Raw genomic sequence first — 26,853 nt, 5'->3', positions numbered from 1 at the left:
AGGAGTTGAAGAATCTGGAAACCACTCATCTCCTCTTTTGTGTAGAAGCCAACAATGACCTTGATGCTTTGACAAAGCCATCTGCATGTTTCTTCAGCACATCTTTACTCTGCATGATAGGAGAACAGAAAAACAAGCTAAGTGTTTCGTTTCCAGGCTAATGGCTTATGTTGAGGGGTGCGTAGAGAAGTGCACATGTGTGGTGGTATTAGAGGCTTCTAGTGTTTGAACAGGTGGTCCTAGAACTAAAAATGTTTTAAAGAGCTAGAAAACATTCATACTGTGATTCTGAAATGACAACAGGAAACCCAACAACAGTTGGAAACAAATAGTTATTAGCTTTTCATGGCTTCCTAGGGAAGACATCAGTTGGTTTGTGTTTTCCCATTTTTATGGTTCCTGTGGATTTTTAGGGCATTACAAAAGCAGGGTATTTGGGGTGGCCAAGTTTGCTTAGTGGAAGATTAAAATGAACAAAAGCTGAGCATGCTGAGTTAACTCATCATAACCAATATGATGGTCCTCAGAACTTCCTTTGCCCTTGGTGTCTTCATCGAGGGATCCTGCCTGCTGCTGTCAGGCCCCCTGTGTTGAAATCCCATTTTATCTATCTGAATGCTTTAAGAAGCACTGTATAAAATAAACAGCAGCATCTGTGCAGTGGTTGGAGTTGTTGTTGATTGCCTTTTCCTTATTTGCCTCAGGGGTGCTAAGCTCACATTCATGAGGAGTGGAATTTGTGAGCCAGAACGCTAAATTTCTGATCCTTTGAACATGAAACTGGAATGAGTTTGACAGGTCCCTGTTTTCCTCTGACAGGCTTTGGCTTTAGATCTGTACCTTCTGAGGGTTTCCCTTGTTTGTAACATTTATATTATAGGATAAATACTTCCTTTTTATTCTTCTGAATAGTTCTTTAGGTGCAACTTTACATGAACTGTGGAGTGGCTCTGGGACTATATCGTTGCATTACTAAGCATTTGAATGGAGAGCTCAGGCTTCCACATGTTGTGTAGGAGACCTGAGGGACTCTCCATCCATTTGAGGGGAAAAATGCATCTGGTTCAATCCAAGTTGCTCTGCACTGATGGTGAAAGATTTTATAAGTGACAGGGCGGTGCTGTTCTAAACCTAAGATCAAATTAGAATTGGGTGGCTTGTGGCAATGTCACCAGGGCAGCAAAAGAAAAGAAGCCCCCCTACTAATGATATGTGAGAACTATGCTGACCTGGTGAAACCTATTCATAACAGTGCTCTTATTTTTGTATATAAGGAAATAAAAAAAAATGGAACATACCAGTACATACAAATGTTAGGCCATGATATGAATAGGTATGCCTTATGATTGGTGCTTTCGAAATATAAACAAAAGGTAGCCCTAAATACATGGTGCTGCAGTGGTGTTTTTGTGTTTTCCTGTAAATCATAGTCTGGTAAACTCTGGTGTGCTCTGAGTTTATATGAGAACAAAATACAGTTTGCAGAGTTTTCTTTTGCCAGTCACAAAACCTGAGCGAAAAGTTACATAAAGGAGATAACATAACCCATTAAATGCATTACATGGAATACATAAACACATCTGTGCATTGGTCTAAATGAGTGTGATGTCCATAAAATTGAGGTGTGAGCGCACAGTTCCATATGTAGCATCAAGGAAAAACCCCAAGGGTCCAGCTGTTTTTATTGAGTTTGGCCTCATCCCGTTTCTAAATGCAGCTTATATTGCCATTTAATGATAACTGGACATGTAAGGAGATCATTCTTCTCTCTATCTCCTCCATAGCTAACCCTTTCCAATTCATTGGATGCGGTCATACGGGCTTCAGCAGGCAGAGAGTATGTTCAAAATAGAATAACGCGTATAAGTGGGGGAGAGTCCTCAGTAGAAACATGGTGGGTCTGAGTAGAATGGCGTTTCCTCACACAGACTCCCACTTCCTTCATTGACCTGGGAATCCTGTTTGAGGGTATTAGTTTTTGGTGCTTTTTTCAATAGTGACTGAATTATTGATTCAGTCTGATCCTGCTTGCTTTATTTAACTAAGTGGTCCCATTGATGTCACAGGGGTGCTTTCCTGGATGAGTATTGGAGGGGTAGCGGTGTTAGTCTGGATCTGTAACAGCAATGAAGGGTCCTGTGGCACCTTATAGACTAACAGAAAAGTTTTGACCATGAGCTTTCGTGAGCACAGACTGCATCTGATGCAGTCTGTGCTCACGAAAGCTCATGCTCAAAACTTTTCTGTTAGTCTATAAGGTGCCACAGGACCCTTCATTGCTGTTCCTGGATGAGGTGAGCAGCATTTAGTTCCCCCTATGTTCTCACAAACGTGTATCTTGAGGAAGGCTAACCACAGGTCAGAAGCTCTCTTGGTCACTTAATGCTCTTACAAGGTCAAACATTTAAACCTAGCTGACTATTTCATTAATTTGTCATCCATAAATCATCCCTGAAACTTGAAAACACTCCTTGTATTGCAATCACACCTCTTTACAGATGCCTGGGAGAGGCAGAGACTCCTAAGTGTCATTCCAGAACCACAGGAAATGTGACAACAATTATTACAAACTTGCTGGGTGTTACAGGTCATGTTACTTTATTCTTTGATTCTGCTTCGCAAACCATATGCATGTTAGGTGTTCTGTTTTTATTGAAGCCTAGCCGCTCATGAATAGTTGGCCAGCTCAGTGGGTGTGTGTGCGCAGCATACTGAGTTAAAGAAACATATGCACAACTTGCTAAGCAGAGTTTCACAATGAGAAAAGAAATGCCAGACCAAGTAAAAAACCCTTTCCTAAACATGGGATTGGTCGGAGGGTTCTCCTTGTGTCTAGCTGTTAAAATGGGTCAGTTGCACAAAGCTGAATACATTTGTAAGCCAACTCTGTTGGGAGAAAGAAATTTAAATAGAACAACTTAAATAATATTAGGGAACTGTTTTAAATACACTTTACCAGTTGCTCAAGAAGCATCAAGAGAGAGAAGGCTACACAGATTAAAAACCAACCTGGCTTATTGGGAAAGTAAAACCAGTTTTACAACCAGCAACATAACAAATGTGGGAAGGGAGAGAAAAGGAAAATTGGTAGCAATGAATGTAAATTAGGAAATTGCAGAAAATTTGTGAAGCAAAAGGAGACACACAGAAATCCTTAAATTTGCTGGCCATAGATTGTACGGATGAGGTTAAGTATGCTAGGAACAAAAGGAATGCTAACAATGGTAGAATTCTATTTAATGCTAAAAAGCAGAAGTGCTTAGTAAATATTTGTTCCATATTTGGGGAAAAGCCAGGTGATGTATTCATAAGATATGTTGGTATTACTTTTCCATTACAGCAATAACTGAAGAGGATGTTAAACAGCAGCTATTACAGGCAGACAACTTTTAAATAAGCAGGCTCAGGTAAATTGCATCCAAACATTTTTAAAGTGGTGGGTGAGGAGTTCTCTGGGTCATTGATGTTGGTGTTTGGGATGTTTGTTCCCCCTCTTCTCTTTCCCCCTCGCCTCCCTCCCTGGTATATATTGGAGCACTGGGGATGTTCCAGAGGATGGGAAGAAAACTAATCTGGGACCCCTATTTAAAAAGAGTAAATGGGGATGGGCTGAGTAATTTTAGGCATATATCAGTTAATCCCAGGCAAAATAATGGAATGGCTGATCCAGGATTTATTTGTTAATGCGAGTCAGCTTTGATTTATGGAAAGGTCATACGTCTAGGAACAATGAATGTAGGCCTTATAGGACTGGGTACTCTTTCCTAGGAAGCAGTCATTGTAGAAAAATACTTGAGGAGACATTCCAGATAATCATCTGAACACAGGCTCCAAGTGCCGTACTGTGGCCAAAAAGGTGATTGTGATCCTTAGAAGCTCAAACTCTGTGCTCTCCGGTTCGTGTTGCCTTTGTATTTGGCACTGATGTAACTGTTGCTGGAATTTTTTCTTTTTTTCCAACTCTGTTGTCCATGCTTCAAGAAGAATGTTGAAATCTTTGAGAGAGTTCGGAGAAGAAGGGACCATGAGGACCACTAAAGGAGTGGAAAACAAGTAAATAGACAAAAGAAGTTCAGCCTATTTGCATTATCAAAGAGAAGAGATTTGGGTGACTTGGTCACAGTCTGTTAGTACTTACATGTGGAACAAAAATTTGGTAATAGAGGGTTTTTCACACTAGCAGACAAAAATATAGCACGAGTCAGTAGTGTAAGTTGAAAACAGATAATTTCAGAGAAGAAATACTGTGGAAAATTTTAACAATGAGTGCAATTAATCACTACAACAACTTACTGTTGTGGTGCATTCTCCATCGCTAGCAATGTTTGTTTACATCAAGATTGAAGGTTTGTTTGTTTTTTTTTTCCCCCCCTAAATTATATGCTTTAGCAGCCACAGCTACACCCTGTGTCTGCATGAGCCCCTTCCTTTTGAAAGGGGCATGTTAATGAGAGGGTTCAAAAGATGCTAATGAGGTGCTGCAATGAATATGCAGCACCTCATTAGCATAGTGGCAGCTGCAGCAATTCGAAAGTGCGGCTTTTCGAATCGCGCCGCCCGGAGAGACGGGACCTTCCAAAAGGACCCCCCTCCCAGTTTTTGAAAGCCCTTCTTCCTAACATCAGATAGGCTTTTGAAAACTGGGGGGTCCTTTCGGAAGCTCCCGTTTCCAAGGGCGGCATGCAATTCGAAAAGCCGCCCTTTTGAATCACCATGGCTGCCATTATGCTAATGAGGCGCTGCATATTCATTGCAGTGCCTCATTAGCATCTTCCAAACCCACTCATTAACATGTCCCTTTCGAAAGGAAGGGGCTCATGTAGACCCAGCCATAGTGCTAGAAGCAGAAGGTAATTCAGTGAAGTCCTGTCACCTGAGTCATGCAGGAGGTCAAACTAGATGTTTATAATGGTACCTCATGACCTAAAAAGAATATGAATCTGGCAGTTCAGAGTGAGTCTCTACAAGACAGTATTTTTACTCCCTATTAAATCTAATTGGAGCTACTCTTATGCAGATCCTCTTTGTTTTCCTTGCGCAGCAGCTGTGTGAGATCAGAAGTCAGGGATTCTCCATATTCCCTTGTGTATAATCTCATGGGATATTAGCAACTTCTCTTCCACAGTTCAGCCAGAGTAGAGAAGAAAGAGGAGGTGGTAATTTGCTATATTCCATAAGTATAGCCATACTGGAACACCTTTTTAATTGAATGCGTAATATATCATAAAATTGAGTTTTGATAGCAAAGAGAGAATTTATAAACAACTTCTGGTGCGTTCAGTTTTTACAGATTTAATGCATATTTTCCTAAGAAACCATATTTCTTCTTCAGGTGTCAGTATTGCATTTCTCTTTTCACTTCTGGTTTGGGTTACTTCATTCTGATTTCATCTTAAGAAATAGTACTGATGTCTGGAGGCAGTAAGTTAAAAACGAGACACTAAAATTCATTTTAACTACCTGTATTAAACACATGCAGTAGTTAAGGGTTTCAGATGTTCTTTATGGGTTCCTTTCCAACACTCCTATAGAAACTCTTCCATCCTTTCTTTGACTGACCCATTTGGAGGTGTGGATAAAAATCAATGTTTTTAAAAAAAAAAAATCAGATTTTTTTAATTAAAATCAATTTATTTTTAAATCAACAAAAAATTAAATTTTTCTTTTAAAAGTAAGTTACAAACATGCTACATGTACACTTAGCCTCATAAAAATGAATGAATTAATGTGTCTTGTCTGTCCAGCTTAACTACTAGTTCTTGCTGTTTTGAAAGTTCTGGGCTTTCAAGTTCTGTTTCTCAGCAGACTGAAAGAAAAGAGAGACAAATTGGATAGGATTGTTTTTTGTTCTGTGCTTACATGGTGGTGGACCTTGGCCAAGCACAGCAGAGGGGTTAATATATTGTCTTAAAATTGAGACACAATCTATAAGAGAGGATGGAGGCAACATAGAAGGGAACAGTGAAATAGACTGGAAAGAAAAAGAACACATTAATCTGCACACACACAGCTTTCTGTATTCCCCAACACTTTTGCCATAGAAAACCCATCATGGCTTCTGGGCATAAGAGAGACTGGGAATATTTTGAAGAACTTTGTTCTTTGGGTTGAAAAAGGAAAACTTGTCAAGTGTAAGCAGTACAAGATGATGATGCAGGACATAGCTACAAGGATGAAACATCATAAGGAAAACTGGTTATTGGGAGAAAATGATGTGGATGAAGATGTGGATATGAGTGAGTGGATCAACTGGTTAGTAACTTAAATAATTCACTTTGCACTGCATCATTCTTCAAGACTCTCTGTGTGCCTTTTAGTATAAGTTTAATTGGACAGATTCCCAAACTGCTCTGTTGGATGTTGCTAGAAAAAGGCTTAACTTAGCTCAGGGGTGTGAAAAGTGGGGGTTTGTCCCCTCGGGGGAGGGGGCCATGAAATTGCATAAGGGGGTGAGCATGAGGCTCATCTGTCTCATTAAAAATGTAGAAATACGTTACTGTATTTATGTGTGTGCTCTCTCATTTCTATACCAATTAATAGTTTTTACATTCTACATACTTATTTTCTTACACGTCAAAAAGGTGTTTTGGTTTCCCCCCGTCCCCCCCATAGGAATATATCAAAAATTCCGTCAATTTGGATTACATTAGACAGGTTGGAGGGACCCTGCTAATTGCAGGGATGAAAAGTGGGACCCAAGGTAAAAAAAATTGCTCACCCTTGGCCTCGGAGATGACCTTACTGAGTGTCTGTTAATTCCTAGTCAGGATTCATAGTCAGCTGGGGAGCTAACTAGAAGGAGCTAGAGAGATTTTGGTTCAACACATTTGACAGATGTGTTATGTCCAGAGAGGAGGTGGTACTCAGAAGCCTGGCAGAGAGCTCTAGGGTAATGAGAGAGACACTATACGGTTTGTAGTACAGGTTGTGGCTCTCTCATCTGGCACCTTCAATTCTCAAATTAAGGGAATTGATGGATGGGGGCAGGCCACTCCTGCAGGGCTCTGAGACTCTATCCCGTCAGGGGTTCCCATGGTTTTGGAGTTGTTGGTGGGGCTCAGTGCCCGGCTGGCTCCCTGCCTCAGTGCTGCAGGGATCCCCCGACTTTGGGGTTCTGTGGCTGCTGGAGGGGCTCTGCATCCAGCCGGCTTCCTGCCCCAGGGCTGTTGGGGTTCCCTGGCCCCAGCCAAGGTCCCATGGCTGCAGGGCTTCATGCCCCAGATGGCTTTACACTCCCCCCCCCACACAAATCAAAGGAATGCAGCTGGAGACTTTTTTTCCAAATTCATAATTGAATTGAAATCCAATATGGGTAAGGAAATTTATCCCAATCCTCAGGCGATTGTTCATTGTTCCACTTCTGGTTCTGTCATATGGAACAGTATACTTACTGCTGATTTACACATGGCCTTGTGTAGGCATGGATCCTTTTCTGAAAACAGCACATCTTCTGTCTGGTTCTCAACAGCAGAAGTTACTTATAACTTGCTGACCAATAGCGTTTACTCTCTCCTGTGGCAGGAAACTTTGTTGATAAAGGAAGCTGTTTAGTAAGGAAAGAGTTTTTCGTTGGTTGGTTGGTTGGGTTTTTTTGTGGCCATCCATTCTCTCTCTCTTTATATTGTTTTTATGAGGGCATATGGAAATTATTTACACTGCAGCATGCTATGCTGTGGTGAATGAAAATGTTGGAATCCCTGTAGTATCATTCCAGATGCCTTGTGTAAGCAGGCCAGCTGGCTTTTTAAGGGAAGTCTGTGATGAGTTACATTCGGGTGGAGGAACTATTAACCCAGCTGAACTGCTCTCACAGATCGTATTTCCTCACACCCTTTGTACTATGAACTTCACAAAAAATTTCAGATATTTTTGGTTGAGGGAGTATGTTCTTTATATTGGTCACTCAGCACTTTTATGAATCATTTTCCATTAACAGTACACTTGCTGGGTTAAGCAGATTCTGCTGTGTTAGAGGAAAAGGAGGGGGAAGTACAAATGAATCCATCCTTTATAACTGAAATTAATTTAGAAACTCTTCATCCAGTGGCTGAGCCTTCTGAAAAATCCTACCTCAGGTATGGTGTGGATGAACTTTTAATTGAAGCTTGAGCCACTTTCCATATAGGAACAAATTGTCTTATTTGTGGGTTTTGTTTTATGGGGAGTAAAAGGCAACCTAGTTTGTCTAATTTTTCTTACAACCTTGAGTGAGCTCTGCAGCTGAGAAGAACAACCAAGAGAAGAATGCTGGGTTTCTTTAACTCTTCTTCCATCTCCAAATATTTTTCATCTGCTTCCCGACGCACAGGCTGACGTGCAGTGGTGGAAGTAGCCAGCCATCCACTTGGAAGATTACAGGAGTCCCATGGAGAAATCCTCCTATCTGACTGATTCCTTTTAATGGTAAATACCATAGGAGCTGTTCCACAGCATGATCTGAGCACAGTGAAGGGTTGCATTGGTCTGAGCCTTTATTATCCAGGGAGCAACTGAAGAAGTTAGTTACCTGGATGACTGCCAAGCAAGAGTCAGAGTCACATAATATATTTTTATTATTCTAGCCCCATGATATTAGTGCCCTGGGATCCTAGATCAACCTTCTGGTACCCAATGGGAATAAACAGAACAAGTGGAGTTCCACGTTGGGATACTTATTCAGCCTTCCATTCTGAGTGAGGCTAGCACGAATATGTTTGTTTTAGGCAGAGAGAAAAACAGATTCCAAAGTTTCTGACTCATGGCTTTGAGAGCTGCTGTTGAATTTGCACCTGGACACACCTCTGTATTTCAGCACTGAGTAGTTTTATGTCTGAAATTTAGGAAGAGTTTTTGTTTAATCCAGTGCTGCTTTTTTCTCTCAAAGCGCAAAATGTTGGTGTGATTCCATGCAAGGAAAGGTTTCTTTCAAAAACATTATTTGAGAGAAAAGAAAAAAGCTTCCAATGCTGCAAACTTTTGGCTGTATTGGGCTGACCTTAAAAGTTTTGGCACTCTTAAATATTGTGAGTATTGTCACGTCTTAGTAGTGGTGGAGTATTTTTAAGACTGAAAAATGAAATGAATCAGTTATAATATTTTGAAAACATTCCAGATGTTTTCATGCATGCGTCAAACTAGGTAAGCCTGGGTGAGTGGATGAGGCAATTGGACAAAAACTTGGCCTGCAAAGGAACTGCAGTCTTTTGTAAATTAAGTGAAATTGCTTTCAAAGTGCATATGCCTCATGTGTCCTCATGGTATCTCACAATGTTGGCAGATAAGAACAGTGCAAATGTATCCTTCAACAGAGAGTAGCCATGTCCTCTCACTCAGTTGCTACCAGCAGTTCAGAAGGTTCCCTGCAGCTTACCCCCTCCCCCTTGCCAGTTCTGGGTCAACTTTTCTAACTTCCCAGAGGTCCCTTTCCATTCCTAGCATCATGCCATAAGGAAAATGGAAGTTTTTGGTTCATATGTTCGGAGTCCATTTTTTGTTTGCAGGATATATGTCAGAAATTTCATCCTGACAAGTGTTACCCTAATTATGATTGCATTTAGCAAAGATATATCAATGCACTGTTAGGTTTATGAATTCAAACATTTAATAAATGTGAAGTAGTAGATGCCTGTTACCAAACACTGTGTGGATCAGGCAACAAACTAGGTTTCCATTAGAATTCCATCTCCTTCGCATGCTAATAATTTTTCTAAACATTTGACCATTTGGGGCTTGAAATTTCCGTTTTTGTATGTGCTACAAGAGAGGAATCTGTATGCCTGTGTGTTTTATATCTGCTGACAGGTGAGCAAATTTTGATGAAGTGCTGGTCCCTTTGTAACTCCACTATATGTTCTCCTTAACCAGAATACTTGGAGTCTTCTGCTATCAAGCTAAAAATTACATGAGAGTTCATATCTCCTAGAAATATATGCATAAATACAATCCTTTTAAAATAACATAAGAGCAGATACAACAGTTAAAGGCCTCTAAGCAATATTTGCGGGTTATAATCTTTCATTTTAAATACATTCTGCACCTGTCAAGTGGTTAGACTTTGGGATTCAGTATTTGGTATCATTGTTGCTTAGAAGCTTCAGGTGGAGGAGAGAATTAAAGAGTCAGCAAATTCATCCGCATCTTGAAAAAGTAAAGGAAGACCCAACTGACTTACTGACTGCTTTGAACCCTGGGATCTCAAAGTTCTTTATGGTTACTCTGCAGCTGTGTTTATGTTCATATGATTGCAGGTTGCAATGCAGCTGATAAACTGCTTTGGCATAAGCACTCTCTGTCCCCTGCATGCCACGTCCTCGCAGTCGGTTACTTCTAATGACCTGTATGTACGCTCCCGAATCTTTTTCAGGGCTACCCCAGTGCTTGTAACTTTTCTAATTTCTTGATACCTTGTCTGCCTGTGTTCCAGACAAGGTTGGTATGTTCTCATTGCTCAAAGTGGCCTGCTTAATTGTACATTTTTCTCTCTCTCTCCGGTCCTATGGATACAGATGGAGGCAGTTATGACATCGTTAACGATGTATCTAGCCCAGCAACAGGGGACTGCCATTCTCAGCAAAGATCTGCCAGACACAACTGGGAAATTAACTACCAAGAGGCAGCAATCTACCTCCAGGTGAGGTCTGCTATTCAGTGTTGTGGTATAAGTATGCAGCCTGTATTTGAAAGTACTCATAAGGGACTTGTGAGTTGGGAATAAATTGTGTAAATTGGTAATGTAGACTTTTAAACCTTGATCATTATTAAATACAGTCTCTGAGTTACAAACATCTGACTTATGAACATCCACACATATGCAAAAGCTCCACTGCTGTCTTAGGGGAGCAGGCAAGAAGTAGAAGCAAGCAGTGCAAGTGATGACTGGTGGACTCCAGAGGAACAGAGTGGTCACGCAGACAGGACAGTGGCTGGAGAGAAGTAATGCTTTGAGAGGATACCACCATTTCTCTCCAGATGCCATTTGTACAATCACCTTCTGTTCCTCCAGAGTCCTTCTGGCCCATGCATTCATCGTTTCCTGATGTAGCCCACAAGAGTGGGGCATGGCTAGGGAATGGAGGCTGCTGGAGACAGGGCTGAGCACACCGAGGGGAGGGGCAGTCAGCAGATGGAGCTAGCTGTAGGAGCTGGTACAGAGCCCACAGCCCGGGGATGGCGACTGGAGGATGCCCAGAAGTCCCCTTCAGAATCTTCACCAGATCCTCCACATCTTCCTGTGATTAAATCTGCCTTTCCTAACACACCAGCATCAAGAACTATTTTTCAGTGCAAATATACAGTGTTTCAACTACATTATGGGTTAAATAGTCTTCTGTGGGCTAGCTTGGGAATCTTACTTCCTTATAACGTAGTCTCAGTGGGCAAATGCCCATTCGGAGTTTCAAAAACTGACTTACAAACAAACTTTTGGAACACAGCCTGTTTGTAAATTGGGAACTTCCTGTACAAAAAAACTGCATGTGTGAAGTTCTAAGATCAGAGCTGATTCTCTAAATAGGAGTGACTCCTTACAGTTAGAGGGAGGGACCCGTGTTAGTCTGTATTATAACAAAACAAAACAGCAGTCATGTAGCACTTTAACGAAATGATTTATTGGGTGATGAGCTGTCGTGGGACAGATCCACTTGTTCAGATTACAGTTAGAACAAAAGACGAGGAATTCAGAGATTTAGTCCTAATTCTGCTGTACTCTGTAATCTTGACCAGTCATTCAGCCTCATTTAAATCTTATGTGAACACACATGTTTATTCTGAAAGTTCATTGTGAATGTTTACTGAGTTAATTCATTCTCTCTCATTATGATACATGCAGTAGGCTAAGCCCTTCAGATCCAAGAATTATTCTTGTTGCTGTCTTGACCAGTTGCCATATTGATGATGGTTTTTTAAATGAAGTAGACATAACTGAAGTAGCACTCAGATTGTTTATCCAAATTAGCAGCTTCAGGCTGGAGTTTGCTATCTGAATAAGAGGGGTTAGTTGCCAAAGAATGTTTTGAATTGGCTAGTTACTAAGGGACTGTGTTTGTCTTTCTGCAAGTTTGTTTTGGGTCAGATGAGGAAAAGAATGCCCTGCTGATGTAAAGCCAGCTTGGTCCCTGAGTGGCAGCTCCTGTTTTATCTGGCTTTTTTTTTCTTTCCCTGTTTGCAATCTGGATCCCCAAACTAACAATGAGCATGTTAGTAGCTAAACAGAGCAGGAGCTCTCACTTACTATTGAGAATTGTCTCTTTCCTTTTGAGCTGATTTAAACATGATGAAGTTGTTAGTTCACATTTACAGTGTGGATCACCTCTTAATGGAAAAAAAAAACTGTCTTGTGCACCTGACCTCTTATCCCATTCATAATTCCTTAATATCCTCATAGTAACTGAAGCAATTGCTCACCTTACTAGAAATGTAGTGTTCTGGGAATATTTAACATATATTCAACTGTCCCAGTTGGAAACAACTAGTCAGCACCACACAACTTCAGACAACTAGCAAGTTGGTCCACAATGTGAGAACCTCTAGCTCAGTGGTGGACAGTCTGTTTACCATTGCCCATGTGCAGGGTTGCCAGATTCCACTGGTTTCTCTCCACATAGGGTTTTTTCCCTACTGGTATTACTTAAAGTGATACACTCTTAAAGCGAGGGCACATGAAGTGAGATGCATGCTGATTGCATGCAGCATTAACCAAGAGGCAAGTGCTCTCTCTTTATCCAATCAAAGTGCTGCTATGGTTCAGTCAGCACACCCCATAAATTCTGGGTACACAGGCACAGTTAGCAAAACTACCTTATCCCGGCGACTGTCTTGGTTACAGCAGTCTTGCAGCCCACTGACTGATATAGTGAAGAGCCATTCATGCAGCCTGCTTACTAGCCTACGTTGCCTGTTTTCTGCTCCTGCTTAAACAATAGAAGTGGCTGCTTGATGGTCTTATATTGAAAGACCGATGAAAATTATTGAACATAGGCTTCTTGGAACTAGAACCAAATAGAAATAAAACTACAGCTGTAAATCAGTTGCAAGCTTGTTGGAATGGAGTAACTGAACTTTTAATGTTGTTAAGATCCTGGAGCAAGAGGAAGTGACACATCAGTGTATAGACCCCTTTAATTTTCCACGGTCTCCAGCTTCCTACATTTCCTTTCCAGAGTGTACCAAATGGGTTAGTTGTGTTTTTACAAAAGGATATTCCTTCACAGTCATTTTGCAAGGTTAAGATAAGAAACTGTTACTGTCAACCTGCAGGGCCCTGAGCTTATCAGAGTTGTTTAGGATTCTGACAAAGAGCACTTGATCGGTTTGATGTGGGAAGTCACAAATGTGGAAATAATGAAAAATAAATAAAACCTCAGAGTTTATTTCACGTGTTAGCTAAATGTCTTTGCTTGTCCTGTAAAATGACATGAACAATATTTTTTCCTAAGAAACCAATGGCTTTCTAAGTAGGAAGCTGGCAGCTGTTGGTGTATTTTGTACTACTAAAATATACATACCGAAAAAGGTGGGTGTATCTTGTGTATAATATATGCAATAGGGTTTGGCCTTGGGGTTCCAAGCTTCTGAGTTCTAGATTTTTCTCTGTCCATTGGGGAAAAACACCCCTTCAATGAATCCGCTTACCAGTCTGTAAAATGGGAATAACATTGCTTCTTTCACAGGAAGTGACTTGATATACATAAAGTTTTTGTTCCTTGGAAGGTACGCTTGTAATGCAAAACATGACTAATGCTGCTGCTATTATTTTCTGTAGGAAGGCGCAAACAATGATAAATTCTTCACCCACCCCAAGAATGCCAAAGCATTGGCTGCCTACCTCTTTGTACACAATCACCTTTTCTATCTAATGGAGCTGACCACAGCACTACTACTCCTGCTGCTATCCCTCTGCGAGGCACCTGCTGTTCCCATTCTTCGCCTTGGCATCTATGTACGTGGCTCAGTTATGGAATGATGACATTAATGAATGGACACTGAGCAAGAAGACAGAAGTACCAGAAGTATCATCTGGTTTGTTTTAGGGCCTGGGTGGAGCAGAAGCAATGTTGTTTTGCACTGAATATAGATAGAGCAGAATTCCTTTTGCATGAGATCAGGCTCACTCAAGTCAACAACAAGCAAGAGAGGACATATGTATGATGCTTTTAAAGGTCATCCCAGTCCATACTACCCATGATATATTCAAGCAGAATCATTAACAGCTCTTAGAATGCAAACATTTCCAATCATTGCCACCTAGTATGTTTGAAAATGTGTTTTAATTCCAGTTTTCACTCATATTCCTCCTATAATATGGGCAGCTCACTGAATCGCCATGCCTCAGTTTCCCCTGTTTTTTTTCTATGTTTATGGCTAGATATTTTTTCAAAGATCCATACTCCCTTTCTGTGGGTGCAGTGTCTGCAAAAAATGAATTATGAATGCAGATCAGGGAATTTGTATATCTACCTCCTTGTGCATACAGATCAGATATTGGAGTGCTTGCACTTCTCACTTTGTGAGTGCAACTTGCACCTGCAAAAAAGGGAAGCTGGCCCTAACAAGTAAGTGCTAAGTGTTTATTGCCATGGTTGCCCAGAGTGCTATTTCTAATCATCCATAACTTTTTTCATATATGCAAGCATTTTTCCATTCCGCTCTTGTTCCCATGCTGCATCGGGGGCTTTATACTAGACTTGGATCTTTCAAAAAGAGTATGAGGTAATTACATGGAAATAAATACTTATCACATCAGTAGCTCATAAAAATGTCAAAACAGTTTTTATTGTTTTATTGCACATTTGTTCTTGAATAGCACCAACTGGGGCATGGGGAATGTGTGGGAGTCAAAGGCAACCTTTTTGATAAAGGAAATGCTAAGTGATGCGAATCTGTTTTTTTCTAAACTGCTCAGTAGCTGTTATGAATTTAGGTTTAACATGTTTGACAAAAACCTAATCCTTAAAATATTAGTGCCAGGCTAACTTAAATAATCTTAAAGACAGTTTTAATGGGAGAGGGCTGTTTTCTTCTGATTGTGCAGATATTTTCAATATAAATTCAGGTCTCCTATCTCTGTAGGACAAGCCTGACCTTTGTAAAGCAGAGGTTTGTTACAGAAGCCACATGTTTCTTGAGAAGGGAGGATAAAACTTTGTTTTTTGGAACCAGTGGGAAATGAGAAGTTCAGTTTATTGGTGGTCTGATTACAGATTCATGCAACCTTGGAGCTCTTTGCATTAGTGGTTGTTGTGTTTGAACTTTCTATGAAGATGAGATGGATGGGCTTCTACACCTATATCAGACACAAAAGAACTGTGGTTAAGGTAAGCTGCCTGCCCTGATGCCTGTCTTTCTTCAATATTATTCCTCCATTAGTGTCTTCCGTTACTAAAGACGCAGAATAAATATTGAGCTATTATACAGAGGGCATATATTGAGAGTCTTCCAACAGATATCTGATATTACGTGAGCAGAATTTTGGTATTCTTTTTGTGGTCTTAAAATATCTTTCACTGACTACCTCAGTCTTTGCACTCTGGAACACAGCTGGTATCCCTCTGTACCTACAACTTGTGGAAGTGTATCTGGAGTGCTACAACTTTGTTTCCTCCCTTCTGTGAATGATATTCTGTTTCCTGGTTGTTGGGAAATGGCATAAGAGTAATAAAAGCTGCATTTTCCTCATTTGTTTCTGAACACTACAACTCTGCTCTTTTTGCCTTTCTGTAAACTGGCTGTCCAATTCAGCTGACATTAAGAAGATTTTTGTCTTACTAACTTGGAAGTGGGAGGGAATAACAGGAAGTGACCTTGTAATGCTGATCGTGTCCTTTTTTCCTCCTCTTGCAGACCTGTGTGCTATTAGTGCAGTTTGTAGAGGCAATAGTGGTGTTGGTGCGTCAGACCTCGCATGTCCGGATAACAAGAGCTTTGCGGTGTATCTTCTTAGTGGACTGTCGCTACTGTGGAGCTGTCAGAAGGTGATTGATTACCTGGCCAACTGGCTGATTCTTGCAGTAGCGGCTGAGAAAAAGATCAAATTAAAACTTTATGGTTGTCCATGCAGCTGGTGGAAAGAAGTTTTTCACTGAGACTTAATTTGCCCTAGAGCTTTGTGAGAAAGCAGAACAGTAGCAAGGTGCTCTCAGAAATGTTACATTGTACCTGAGAATTCTTGAGCTTCGGCCCTATTAGTAGCTGTATGTCTTAATCCTGTAGAAAGAAGCTGATATGGTGAAACTGGTGTCATATGCATCACCTGCAGGTTGATTGCAAAGAAACTAAATATGTCTTGGAAAATTACTAATGTTCTGGGGACAATGTACCATTGTATTGCTGCATGGGAGACCTGGGTCCAGGGAGTGAATTTGAGATTCTTAGTTCTCAAAGATAACCAAACTTGGATGTTATAAGCCATTAGTAAAAGATATACATAAAACAGAAAAATATCCTAATGACCCTATATAAATTCATGATGTAAACACCCTCTGAATACTGACTGCAGTTCTGGTGTTCTGACTTACAAAACGTTAGAATTGGAAAAAGTACGTAGGACACCCAAAATGATTTAGAGGTGTATGGTAAAGTGTCCATATGAGGCTAGGGATGTGTCTACGCTAGCCTAGAAGATCACCTCGCTTAAGGTCAAAATTCCAGGGCTCGATTTTTTTTTTTTTTTTTTTTTTTTGGGGTGCGTATGGTAGGGATGCGTGAAATCGAACTCACAGGTCACAGTTGACCCCTGTATTCCTTGTGAAACACAAGGAGTAGTGGAAAAGCAGTTGTAGCAATTTAAAGACTAACAAAATAATTGATTAGTTGATGAGCTTTCATGAGACAGACCCACTTATTCAGATCATAGCCTTACCAGAAAAGACTCAATATATATATTTATGTAGTGTTTTATATATTGAGCCTGCTCTGGTAAGGCTATGATCTGAAAAAGTGGGTCTGTCCCATGAAAGCTCATCACCTAATAATTTTCTTAGTCTTTAAATTGCTACATGACTGCTGTTCTGTTTTGATAGTGTACAGACTAACACGTCTATCTCTGTCACTAAGGAGGAACAGAGGCTGATGAGAAAAATTCTCCCATTGACCTTCTTCAGTAGGGATGGCCAAGTAAACTGGGCACAGATCCATCGATTCTAGCTACGCAGTTGCTGCAGCTAGAATTGCATATCTGCAGTCAACTTCCTTTGCCTGCTGTAGACATAGCCTGGGTTTGTTCTGCTTAGAACAGTAATAACTAGGGAGAACTATTAAGTCACAGGGGGGTGGAGAAAGTGAATAACAAAGTGTTATTTACCCCTTCACATAGGAAAAAAAAATCAGGGATCATGCAATGAGGTTAGTAGACAGCAGGTTTAAAACAAACATGCAGAAGCTGGGACTGGACAACAGAGGATGGATCTCTCAGTATTTGCCCTGTTCAGTTCATTCAGTATAAAGCACATGGCACCAGCCACAGTTGGAACACAGCGTGACCATTCCTATGTGGATAGGCCACACTTGGGCTCCCAGAGTCTACTGTTAAATTGGAATATAGTTATGTGGACAAAAGCTCTGGTGAAGGTCAGTCCATCCTGCCTTAATATAAGCAGTTAGGTGTCATGGTGGAAGAGTAAGTGGAGGATGGTGGGATAAACAAGATGTATGATGTAAAAGGTGGGGGGTGGGAAGTTAAAGGAAAGACCTTTCCCCAGCACTGACACACAAACCTCTTCCCCCTGCCCTTCTCCAATGGCATATACATCTCCTGTTGCTGGGGGCAGTGTGCTAGAAATCCTGGGTATTCCATCCCTGATCACTGAGGTGGGAGATTGGGGGGAAAAAAAACTGACTGGATTCTCCAGTTTGTGCTTGCAAATGAGGAGTTGATCCGTCCTCACCTCCTGATGCACATGTAGAGGTTTCAATTTAAATTACGCAATAATTATTTCTTTCTTTCTTTCTCAGAAACCTGAGACAAATCTTCCAGTCTCTTCCTCCTTTCATTGACATCCTCCTTCTCCTTCTCTTCTTCATGGTGATCTTTGCCATCCTAGGTAAGTTGTTTGTGTGAAGGGCTAAGCTGTCATCTTTCTTATATGGTACCTTGCAATAGTTATTCTCCATGTGTCACAAAAGAGCAGGGTGAATCTAAAGCTGGTTGGACAGAGGATGATTCATTTCAAATTAGCTGGAAGATGAGGGCAGGTGGAGAGTTGGCAAACTTAGGAATCAGTGATTTCAGCCCTGTGAGTTAATGCCACAAGTGACATGGTAAAGAAAGAACTTTGCCAAAATTTCTTGTATGCTTTATGTGCAGTTACCAAGTTCTGCTAATCCACTTATCAGCCTACAAGTTTAAATTCAACTTCTAAAAATTACTGTCTACGCCGTACCTTGTACAATGCTATCCTCGGAGTCTCAGAGAATTTGCTTTCCAGAAGGGTCATTCAAATATATGTCCTTAAGTACAAGGAATCTACAGTATTGGAATTGGCACTGTGTAAAATATGCAACACCTTTTCACTTTTATAGTATTAGGGAACTTAATAGCTGTGTGACTAAATATGCAAATGTTGGTGAACTTTGAGCATGGGATGCCTTTTCTGTAATACAGTCACTGCCCACCCTGAGGTCAGCCATTGTGTCTAAGTTTACACCATGCCAGGCCTTCAGTTAAATCATGGGACTTTGTGAAATCAGAGGATGCTCTCTGGGTCCCTTGATCCTTTGCATCACTATCTGGGAAGCGATATGAAGGTAAAGGGAATCTTCAGCCATGGTGATGGGTTTCAAGTCTTTGGACCAAAGAGCCTATTGTTTTGGCAATTGAAAGGGAGAGGGAAAAGAAGAAGGAAAGCAGTAGAAAGAGAGGAAGAGAAGAGGCTCAAGAAAGGGAGGAGAGAATAAAACCAATCAAGGTGGAACAAAATCACTAATGTAAGGCTGGAAAAATGAGAAAAGGAATTGCGGATCAGGAAAAAAAGATTCACAGATCCAAATCCTACTCTGTTCTGCAGAAGCCTGTTAATGAGGCTGGAGACTAGCATGATGAGACACCTTTTTCTCTCTCTCAACCACCTTATCCTCTGTCTTCCTCTTCCGTGCTAGTCAGAACAGTGTTCCAAATTAATCTGGGGTGTGGACTGTGGGCCTGATTGACACACTTAGTTGTCCTTAGCAACTGTGCAAAAATGTGCATACAAGGCTACCAGTTTAGGATTCCCAGCTTGCATCCATTTAGCATTGGCGTATGCCATGACACAAGGTGCCAGTGCACTGGAGAATGAGATCCCCTATCTGTATCCTCCCTTAAGCACTGTGAGTATCCATTATGCTGCATGCAAATATAAAATAATAACAGCATATTCATTTAGCTGATCTGCAGTTTTATAGCCATGGTTTGAGGACAGGGGGTTCTTTGTTATTTTATTGCTTGAAAGTGGCCTTTTTTGTATTATTTTTTTACCTTCCTCTTTCCGTTTCTCTAGGTTTTTATCTGTTTTCCCCCAACCACTCGGATCCTGTAAGTAGACATGGATTCTTCAGACTTTGTTGTTTAAGACCCATTTGGTTATCTTAAAAAACAAAACAAAATAGTCTATATATGATACATCTGTAGTTTTTCCTCCTGAATGGGTTGACATTGTGGGGGCAATTTTTAATTGGCGTAAGCGACAAGAAGGACAGAGGGCCATGATTTACATATTTTTTTAAGCTTGGTTAACCAAGGATACGAATCCCATGGGAAAATGTAAACAGTGCCCCTTCAGTGTCAGGAAACTCAAAAGGGGACACTACATTTGTCACTCCCCTCTTGTTGCTGTCTCAATCCAATCGGGTCAAGCCTTATCCCTCACTACCTCCAACTGCCTGTCTGGTGCAATCCATGACACTTTGTGGGCTTGCATATACGTTTTCTTGTTGTTCCTTGCTGCCCTGCCATTAATGCCTTTATCTGTACAAGTAAGTGCATATACCAGTAAAAAGCTGTGATACCAGCACAGCTTCTGGCAACCTCTTGTGATGGTCATGTAATACAACAAAACAGGGACACCTGAGTCCAGGTCTAATGAAGATAGGCCTTTTTAATAGCCCAAGTGGGAGGCAAAGTCTTGGGCCTGCAGTGAAAGAATGGTGTAAGAAGTTCCCAATCCTCAGTGGCCTTACTGTTCAACAGCCAGCCACCTGTTCCAGCTGCCAGGTCCGACTGTGGTTGATGAAAGTATTGAGAGTAATCTACAGGAATGTCCCCAGAAGCTTTTTTTAACTCTTCACGTGCCGCACCCTGGGTTTACCGATAGAGGGGATGTGCAATTACATATCAGCTGGGTCTACGCTAGAGAGTGTTGTCGACAGAAGGGGCCTTCTGGGTCGACATATCTTGAAGCGTCTACACACTTAAAGCATTCTGTCAACAGAGTCTCACTGCATTTTCCTCGAAGGTATTATCCCTCAAAAATTTGAGGCATAATCTCTCGACCAAGTACTGTCGACAGTTGTGCAGTGTAGACACTTTTGTTGACAGCGAGGGCTTCCGGTTGCCAAGCAGCCCTCCTTTTAGAGCTGCCATTCCGCTTTCTGGCAGCAGAGGGCAGTGCAGGCTGGCAGCTCTCAGTCGATGGAGCAAGTTGTGTGTAGATGCGATCTGTTGACAGAGGTTTTGTCGAGATTTCCCTGTCAACGGTAACTTCTGTAGACATAGCCATCAAGAACTACTTAAGTAAGAGAGGTCAGGAAATTAGTTAACTAACCATGGGAGTCTGGGGCTGGCTTGCATTTGTTTTTCTCTTTCAGTATTTCAATACCTTAGAGAACAGCCTTGTGAATCTCTTTGTTCTTCTGACTACTTCAAAGTAAGTTCATGCTTGCTTTTACTGGTACTCTAAACCCTGGGAAACAAACTTCACAGTGAAATTATTTTAATTAAACCTCTGGGTCTACAGATGTAACTTCCTCATAGTATGAGAGTGATGTTTCCTAGTCATATCATAGAATCCTAGGGCTGGAAGGGACCTCAGGAGGTCATTGAGTCCAGCCCTCTGCCTTGAGCGGGATCAACCCTGGCTAAATCATCCTAGCCATGACTATATCAAGCCAGGACTTAAAAACCTTTAAGGATGGAGATTCTATCAACTGTCTCACTAACGCATTCCAGTGCTTCACTATCCTCCTGGTGAAATAGTTTTTCCTGATATCCAACCTGCTCCCTCTCTAGCTTCAGACCATTGTTCCTTGTTCTGCCATTTGTCAGCATTGAGAACTGTCTCTCTCCATCCTCTTTAGAGCTCCCCTTCAGGAAGTTGAAGGCTGCTATCAAATCACCCCTCAGTCTTGTCTTCTGCAAGCTAAACAAGCCCAGCTCTCTCAGCCTTTCCTCCTAGGTCATACACTTCAGCCCCTTAATCATTTTTGTTGCCCTCTGCTGAACCCTCTTGAATGCATCCACATCCTTTCTATACTGGGGGCGCCCAGAACTGGACGCAATACTCTAGATGTACCCTCATCAGTGCCGAGTAGACAGGAATAATAACTTCTCTAGATCTGCTGGAAATGCTTCTCTAATGCACGCCAATATACTGTTAGCCTTCTTGGCTACAAGGGCACACTGTTAACTCAGTGATGAACCTGTACATCAGGGCACCCTAATGTGCAGTGGTCAACCCCAGAGGAACTGCTGTGATTCACCCCTAAGTATTTATGCAGCCAATAAGGAAAAGCATGGCCTTATTGTTATGGCACAGGTCTAAGAACATGGAGGTCTGAGTTACACTCCTTTGTCTGCTGCTAATGTGCTATTCAGGCAGGGTAAGTCAATTCACTATTCTCTGCCTGTTTCTCCCACCTGTAAAATGATAACAATGCCTGACTATTGTCTTGGATGATTGTGAGGATTAATTAACTTGAAATCCTTGGAATAAGATCTCGAGAACTGTGAAGTATTACCGTTGATTAAAACATAAATAAACCATAGACATTTTGTAAATCCTTGTTCCCCATCAGTCTTTTGGGATGTTTAAGGATGCATAATCTGCCCTGCATTTCAAACTTTTGCCCTAATGCATAAGTTTGTAATTTGTATATTATGTGTGGCTACATAGTCTACGTAATCACGTGAAGATACTTCTCTTACTGTGAAGATACTACTTCGTGTATGCATGTATCAAGTTCCTGTACAAAGTATGATCATTCCTAGTCAGTGTGAAACACTGCATGAATGAGGTTATTGTGCTTGTTAATTAGTTGGCTTATATCATTTTTGGGGGCAGTTTCCCTGATGTAATGATGCCATCTTACTCCCGGAACCGGTGGTCCTGTGTCTTCTTCATAGTGTACCTCTCCATTGAGCTCTACTTCATTATGAACTTGGTAAGTCTCTTGCTATAGCTTGAACCCCTATACCACCTTCTCATTTTGACATTGCAGTAGAGTTCTTCACCTGTCATAATGGATTGGTAATAGAATGCCTGTTCTAATCTTGAGTTGTAATGATTTCTTAACAGGGTCTATCTAGTTAAAAACAATCATACCTGTAGCAAGCTCTCTGTGGTAACGTTTAGCCTTCTTTGCAGTCCTTCGTAAAAACACTGCAGTGACTTCTTTAGGAATTTTTGATCATTCAAAATGTTACACATCATAGTGACAAGGCCCCTTTTGAAATCTTATAACAGGGTCTGTCAGGATCCCCACTGTAAGTGACACACAGAAAAAGCATTTTAATATCTTATACAATTTGAAAGCCTTTTAAATTGCCAATCAGCATTTGAAATGGCTAAAATTGTTAACTCTGACAGGACTTGAATTTTTGCAGCACTAACATTAGCACTGTACACGCCCCCAAATGAGACCTACAAATAAATGTCCTTAATGGGTTCCTGTCACCAGGTGTGCTGATCATGACACTGAGGCTGCTTACCTGCCCTCTGAAGCACACCACTACTCTGGCCTTCTGTGCCAGAACTCTCGTCTCCTCCAGCAATGGCAGAGTTAGGGTAACAGCCCCACACAAGAGTAACACAGACATTGAAACAGCTCAGCTCTGGGACCTGATGACACCCAGGAATACTTAACCCTCAAAGGGAACAAAACCCCAAATAAATCTGTTTTTATTCTGTGTATAAGTTCTACACAGAGAAAGCTCATGAGGTTCACCCTTTTTATCGATGAAAGAGATACATACAGCTGTGGCTCTCCTCCCTCTCCCCTTCCCCCACGTCCACCAGGTAACAATTATTTACACTAGGTTTGATAGTGAACAAAAGTGATTGTATTAAGTATAAAAAGTAGAATTTAAGAGCAAGTGAAAACAGATGGATAAAAGTAGGTTACTAAGCCAAAAATAAGCAAAACATGCCATTTGAGCCGAATACACTAGGGCTGGGTCTATAGGGCACGGCTCTCCCAGCAGGTCCATGTTAATGAGCAGCCTCAAAACTGCAAATGGTCTGGTGTTAGAGAGGTTTTTTGCCAGCAGGGGTACGTCCACACAGCCTCTTTACTTTCAGCACCCTTCTCTGCCGAGACCGAGCTCTTGTGTGGCTATACTAATGAGCCATGGGACCATGCTAATGGGCAGCCTCAAAATGGCAAATGACTGCTCATTAGCATGAACCGTCTGAGAGAGCCGTGCTGTGTAGACCCAGCCTAAGAGAAGTTGTTACAAAACATATTTCTCGTCCTAATTCTTATCTCAGGTGCAATTCTTCACAATCTAGAGTTGATCATTTCTCTGGCATTTCTACAGCTTCTTATGTATCCTCTTTGGGTGGGAAGGCAATTTCAAAGATTAGCTGAAGACAACAATGTTGATTGCGTCCCATTCCTCACATAGAATTTCCCTGGGTAGGAATCCTTTGTGGGCCCCCTACAAAGGATGGGGTGGGCACCACATCCCTGTGGAAAAATACCACCTCAAAAATTGATTCCAGCACCAGGTGGCATGATCACATGTCTTTGTAGGACCACACACAGTTTTGGCTTGCTTGAAAAAGAAAGGCATTCACAGATTTTTCTATTGAGCACCAGACCATTAAGCCTCTTAGGGTCCACTAGTGGCTTTTGCTAGAAATTCTAGATTAATAAGCAGGTTCATGCTTCATATTTGTAGTATAACATGCAAGAATATGTGCACACAAATAGAATATACAAATTCAAGGGATCACAGAGTCTCTTGAGTGACAGGTTACACAATCTATTTTGCATAAAGCATACACCAGTTATGTGTATGTGCATTCAAAAACATATTTCCATAAAAAATATGGAGGCACAGTGTCAGAATGTGTGTGTCTTTTGAAAGATTTAAATAGGGAGCACTGCTGTAGCCATAGAATAGCACAGTCTGTTAATTCAGTCACACCCTGGAGTTTTCAAGCTGCCTGTGGCTTGTCCAAACTAACACAGTGCTAAAGAAATCCACCTATGCTATATTACCGTGCATCTCTATCTGCTGGTAAATGCTAGCATCATTACGTCCAGTGGGCCTTATAGAAGCTAGCTGGTTGAGGGTATCTTGACAAAGCTTCCTTTGAAGTTATAAAGACAGAAAGTAGCTATCTTCCCCTCCTGAGCTTCCTATCCTGGTACGAACAAGCACTGTACAACCTTCTGTATATGTCTCGATAGTGGTAGAAGCTGTGTAACCAAATACCTCTGCACAGTTCAAATACGTAAGTGTGTGTTTGTGCACTTGTTCATCCTTTGTTGTCCTGGTGCCTTAGATTCTTATTAACGTTGCTTTAGCACAGCGCATAAGAAAATCCATATTGCTGGCATCTAGTATGCCTGTTGGTGTTGCTTATTCCTAAATACCCAGGCACCATGTGGCATAAGAAGCCATATGTTGTAGCAATCAAAGCCTGACTTCCCCTTTGTCTCATCTGTTTTTTTGCAGCTTCTTGCTGTGGTGTTTGACACTTTCAGTGATATTGAAAAGAAGAAGTTCAAGTCCCTGCTGCTCCACAAGCGCACAGCCATACAACACGCCTACCGTTTGCTTGTCAGCAAGCAGGTGGGGTATACTCTGTGTCAGGGCTTATTTCACAAAATCAGTGGTGCTGTACTCACACACCCCCACCTTCCTGGCACGGAGCCCCACTGACAGCCCCTGCCACAGGATCCCCAGCTGGGGGTGGGGAGGGGATCTCTGCAGCCGTGCAGCTGGGAGTTGTCCAGGGCACTCTGAAAAAAGGTGCCGGTACATTGTACTGGTGCAAAAAAGCACTGCTGTGTGTGTGCAAGAGACAGCCAGTGTGTCACTAGAAATAAAGGGGGATGAGACCCACCAGTATCGCTTTGGAAGACACTGGTTGTTTAAAGGGGTGGTGTGCCAGGTTGATAAGAGTTCATTCTGGTTAGAAACCTGAAAGATTCAGTAGGTACAGCATGGCTGAAAGACAGCTAAAGGGAATACTAAGCCTATAAATATGTTTTGCAGGTTGTACACCCCAAAGAAGAGGAGGAGTGGTTTAATTTAGGAAATTGGGGGTATAACAAAGAGTAATGGGATGAAATTAAGAAGAGAAAAAAGTAGGTTAAGTATCAGTGCAAATATGCTGTCAGTGAGCTCCGCTAATATATAGACTAGTTTCTCAAAGGAAGTGAAGACAGCCGTATTGTGTGGGACGTCAACTGGACAGAAGAGTAGTTGAAGAACAGAGAACCGTCTAATACTGGTTAAGAAACTAAGCAGAGGAGTAAATCCCAGGAGACTTTTCCTAAATCTAGCCTCCAGAGTAATAAGTGAGGGTATGTCTTCTAGAGGAAAGGCATCTTGGCCTGACATTTAAATCTTGCTTAGAAGTAGTCCTAAGAGACAATTAAATACACTGGCCTAGTGTTCCTAGGCTTTGTCCTACAGCTTCACTTATGGCAACCTCTTCTGTGTTTCTAGAGGCCATCTGGTATCTCCTTCAAGCAGTTTGAAGGGCTGATGCGGTTTTATAAGCCTCGGATGTGCACCAGAGAGCGTTATCTCACTTTCAAAGCACTGAATCAAAGCAATACACCTTTACTGAGGTAGGACGCTGCTGCTGTAGTATAGAAAAGGGGCAGCATTTTACAGGGCATGTGGCACTCGAACCAAAGCACGTGTCCAAGGGAATGGTGGGGCTTATCAGAGAAAATCAGTGCAGAATGCAGGCTTAGAAGCAATCTGGGTTTGAGAAACACTTCTGAGATTCTTGCTTCTTGGGTTATTGGAGATGAATTTAGGCTTGAAAAGCATGTTGAGGTGATTAATCCCCTGCTTTATGATCTGCCCTAGCAGTGGCTTTCCCATCTGCCCTGTTGGAGAGAGTTCTGCAATGATAGCCATGAAGGAAGTGAAAGACAGATGTCCTTGGAATAGAGAAGTGGGAAACAGGGGACCCTATTTGGAGCCCAGAAAGGAGAAGTTTTGCAATTGGTTATGTTCCCTGGCATTTCGTTAAAGCATCACTCTGCTGGAGCTCCTGAATCCATTTGAGCATGTCCAGTTTAATTCCCCCTCCCCCGAATCTGGATATAAAAAGATGAGTATGTATTTGGTAAGAGAGACCTAGAATGATAAAATAAAGAGAGCTTGAAGAGAAGCTGTGGGCATAGCTAAACTTTGGGTGAAAGCTTAGGGTGATGCTAAGGTGGTGGTGGATGATGGGTTTAATTTCATGATAAAACTAAACCCAAAGGTAGGTGGAGAAAGTAGATGCACGTTCAGCATCTCTGTACTCTGTTGAGAATTAAGACTACTGTGTTTCTGTAGCAGGGATGATAAAGACAGAGCTTTAGGATGAAATCCTGGCTCCACCCAAGGAGAGTCGCACCATGGACTTCAGTGGAACCAGGATTTCACACTTACACTAATAGATGACCTGAATGTTGACTTTTGGCCAGTTTGATGAAGGCGTTAACACAAGAAGT

General features: G+C 41.5%; 1 protein-coding gene across 4 annotated transcripts in view; it reads left to right on the top strand.

The window, feature by feature from the left end:
• Positions 1 to 26,853, top strand: part of TPCN1 (two pore segment channel 1) — a 58,277-nt gene that overhangs the window by 9,367 nt on the left and 22,057 nt on the right. For 3 of the 4 annotated variants that reach the window (XM_075012899.1, XM_075012898.1, XM_075012901.1), the window contains exons 3-12: positions 10,485 to 10,609; positions 13,739 to 13,915; positions 15,177 to 15,290; positions 15,817 to 15,947; positions 17,926 to 18,014; positions 19,449 to 19,483; positions 20,755 to 20,813; positions 22,227 to 22,326; positions 24,848 to 24,964; positions 25,847 to 25,971. In XM_075012899.1, the coding sequence (XP_074869000.1) occupies positions 10,485 to 10,609; positions 13,739 to 13,915; positions 15,177 to 15,290; positions 15,817 to 15,947; positions 17,926 to 18,014; positions 19,449 to 19,483; positions 20,755 to 20,813; positions 22,227 to 22,326; positions 24,848 to 24,964; positions 25,847 to 25,971 (1,072 nt within the window). Of the gene's footprint in view, positions 1 to 10,484; positions 10,610 to 13,738; positions 13,996 to 15,176; positions 15,291 to 15,816; positions 15,948 to 17,925; positions 18,015 to 19,448; positions 19,484 to 20,754; positions 20,814 to 22,226; positions 22,327 to 24,847; positions 24,965 to 25,846; positions 25,972 to 26,853 lie in introns of those variants that run through there. The other variant, XM_075012900.1, reaches the window with a different exon arrangement.

Source organism: Carettochelys insculpta, chromosome 18 (genome assembly GCF_033958435.1).
Source record: "Carettochelys insculpta isolate YL-2023 chromosome 18, ASM3395843v1, whole genome shotgun sequence".
Taxonomy (NCBI): domain Eukaryota; kingdom Metazoa; phylum Chordata; order Testudines; family Carettochelyidae; genus Carettochelys; species Carettochelys insculpta.
The sequence above is the reverse complement of the archived record's forward strand: the minus strand, read 5'-3'. Positions and strand labels throughout refer to the sequence as shown.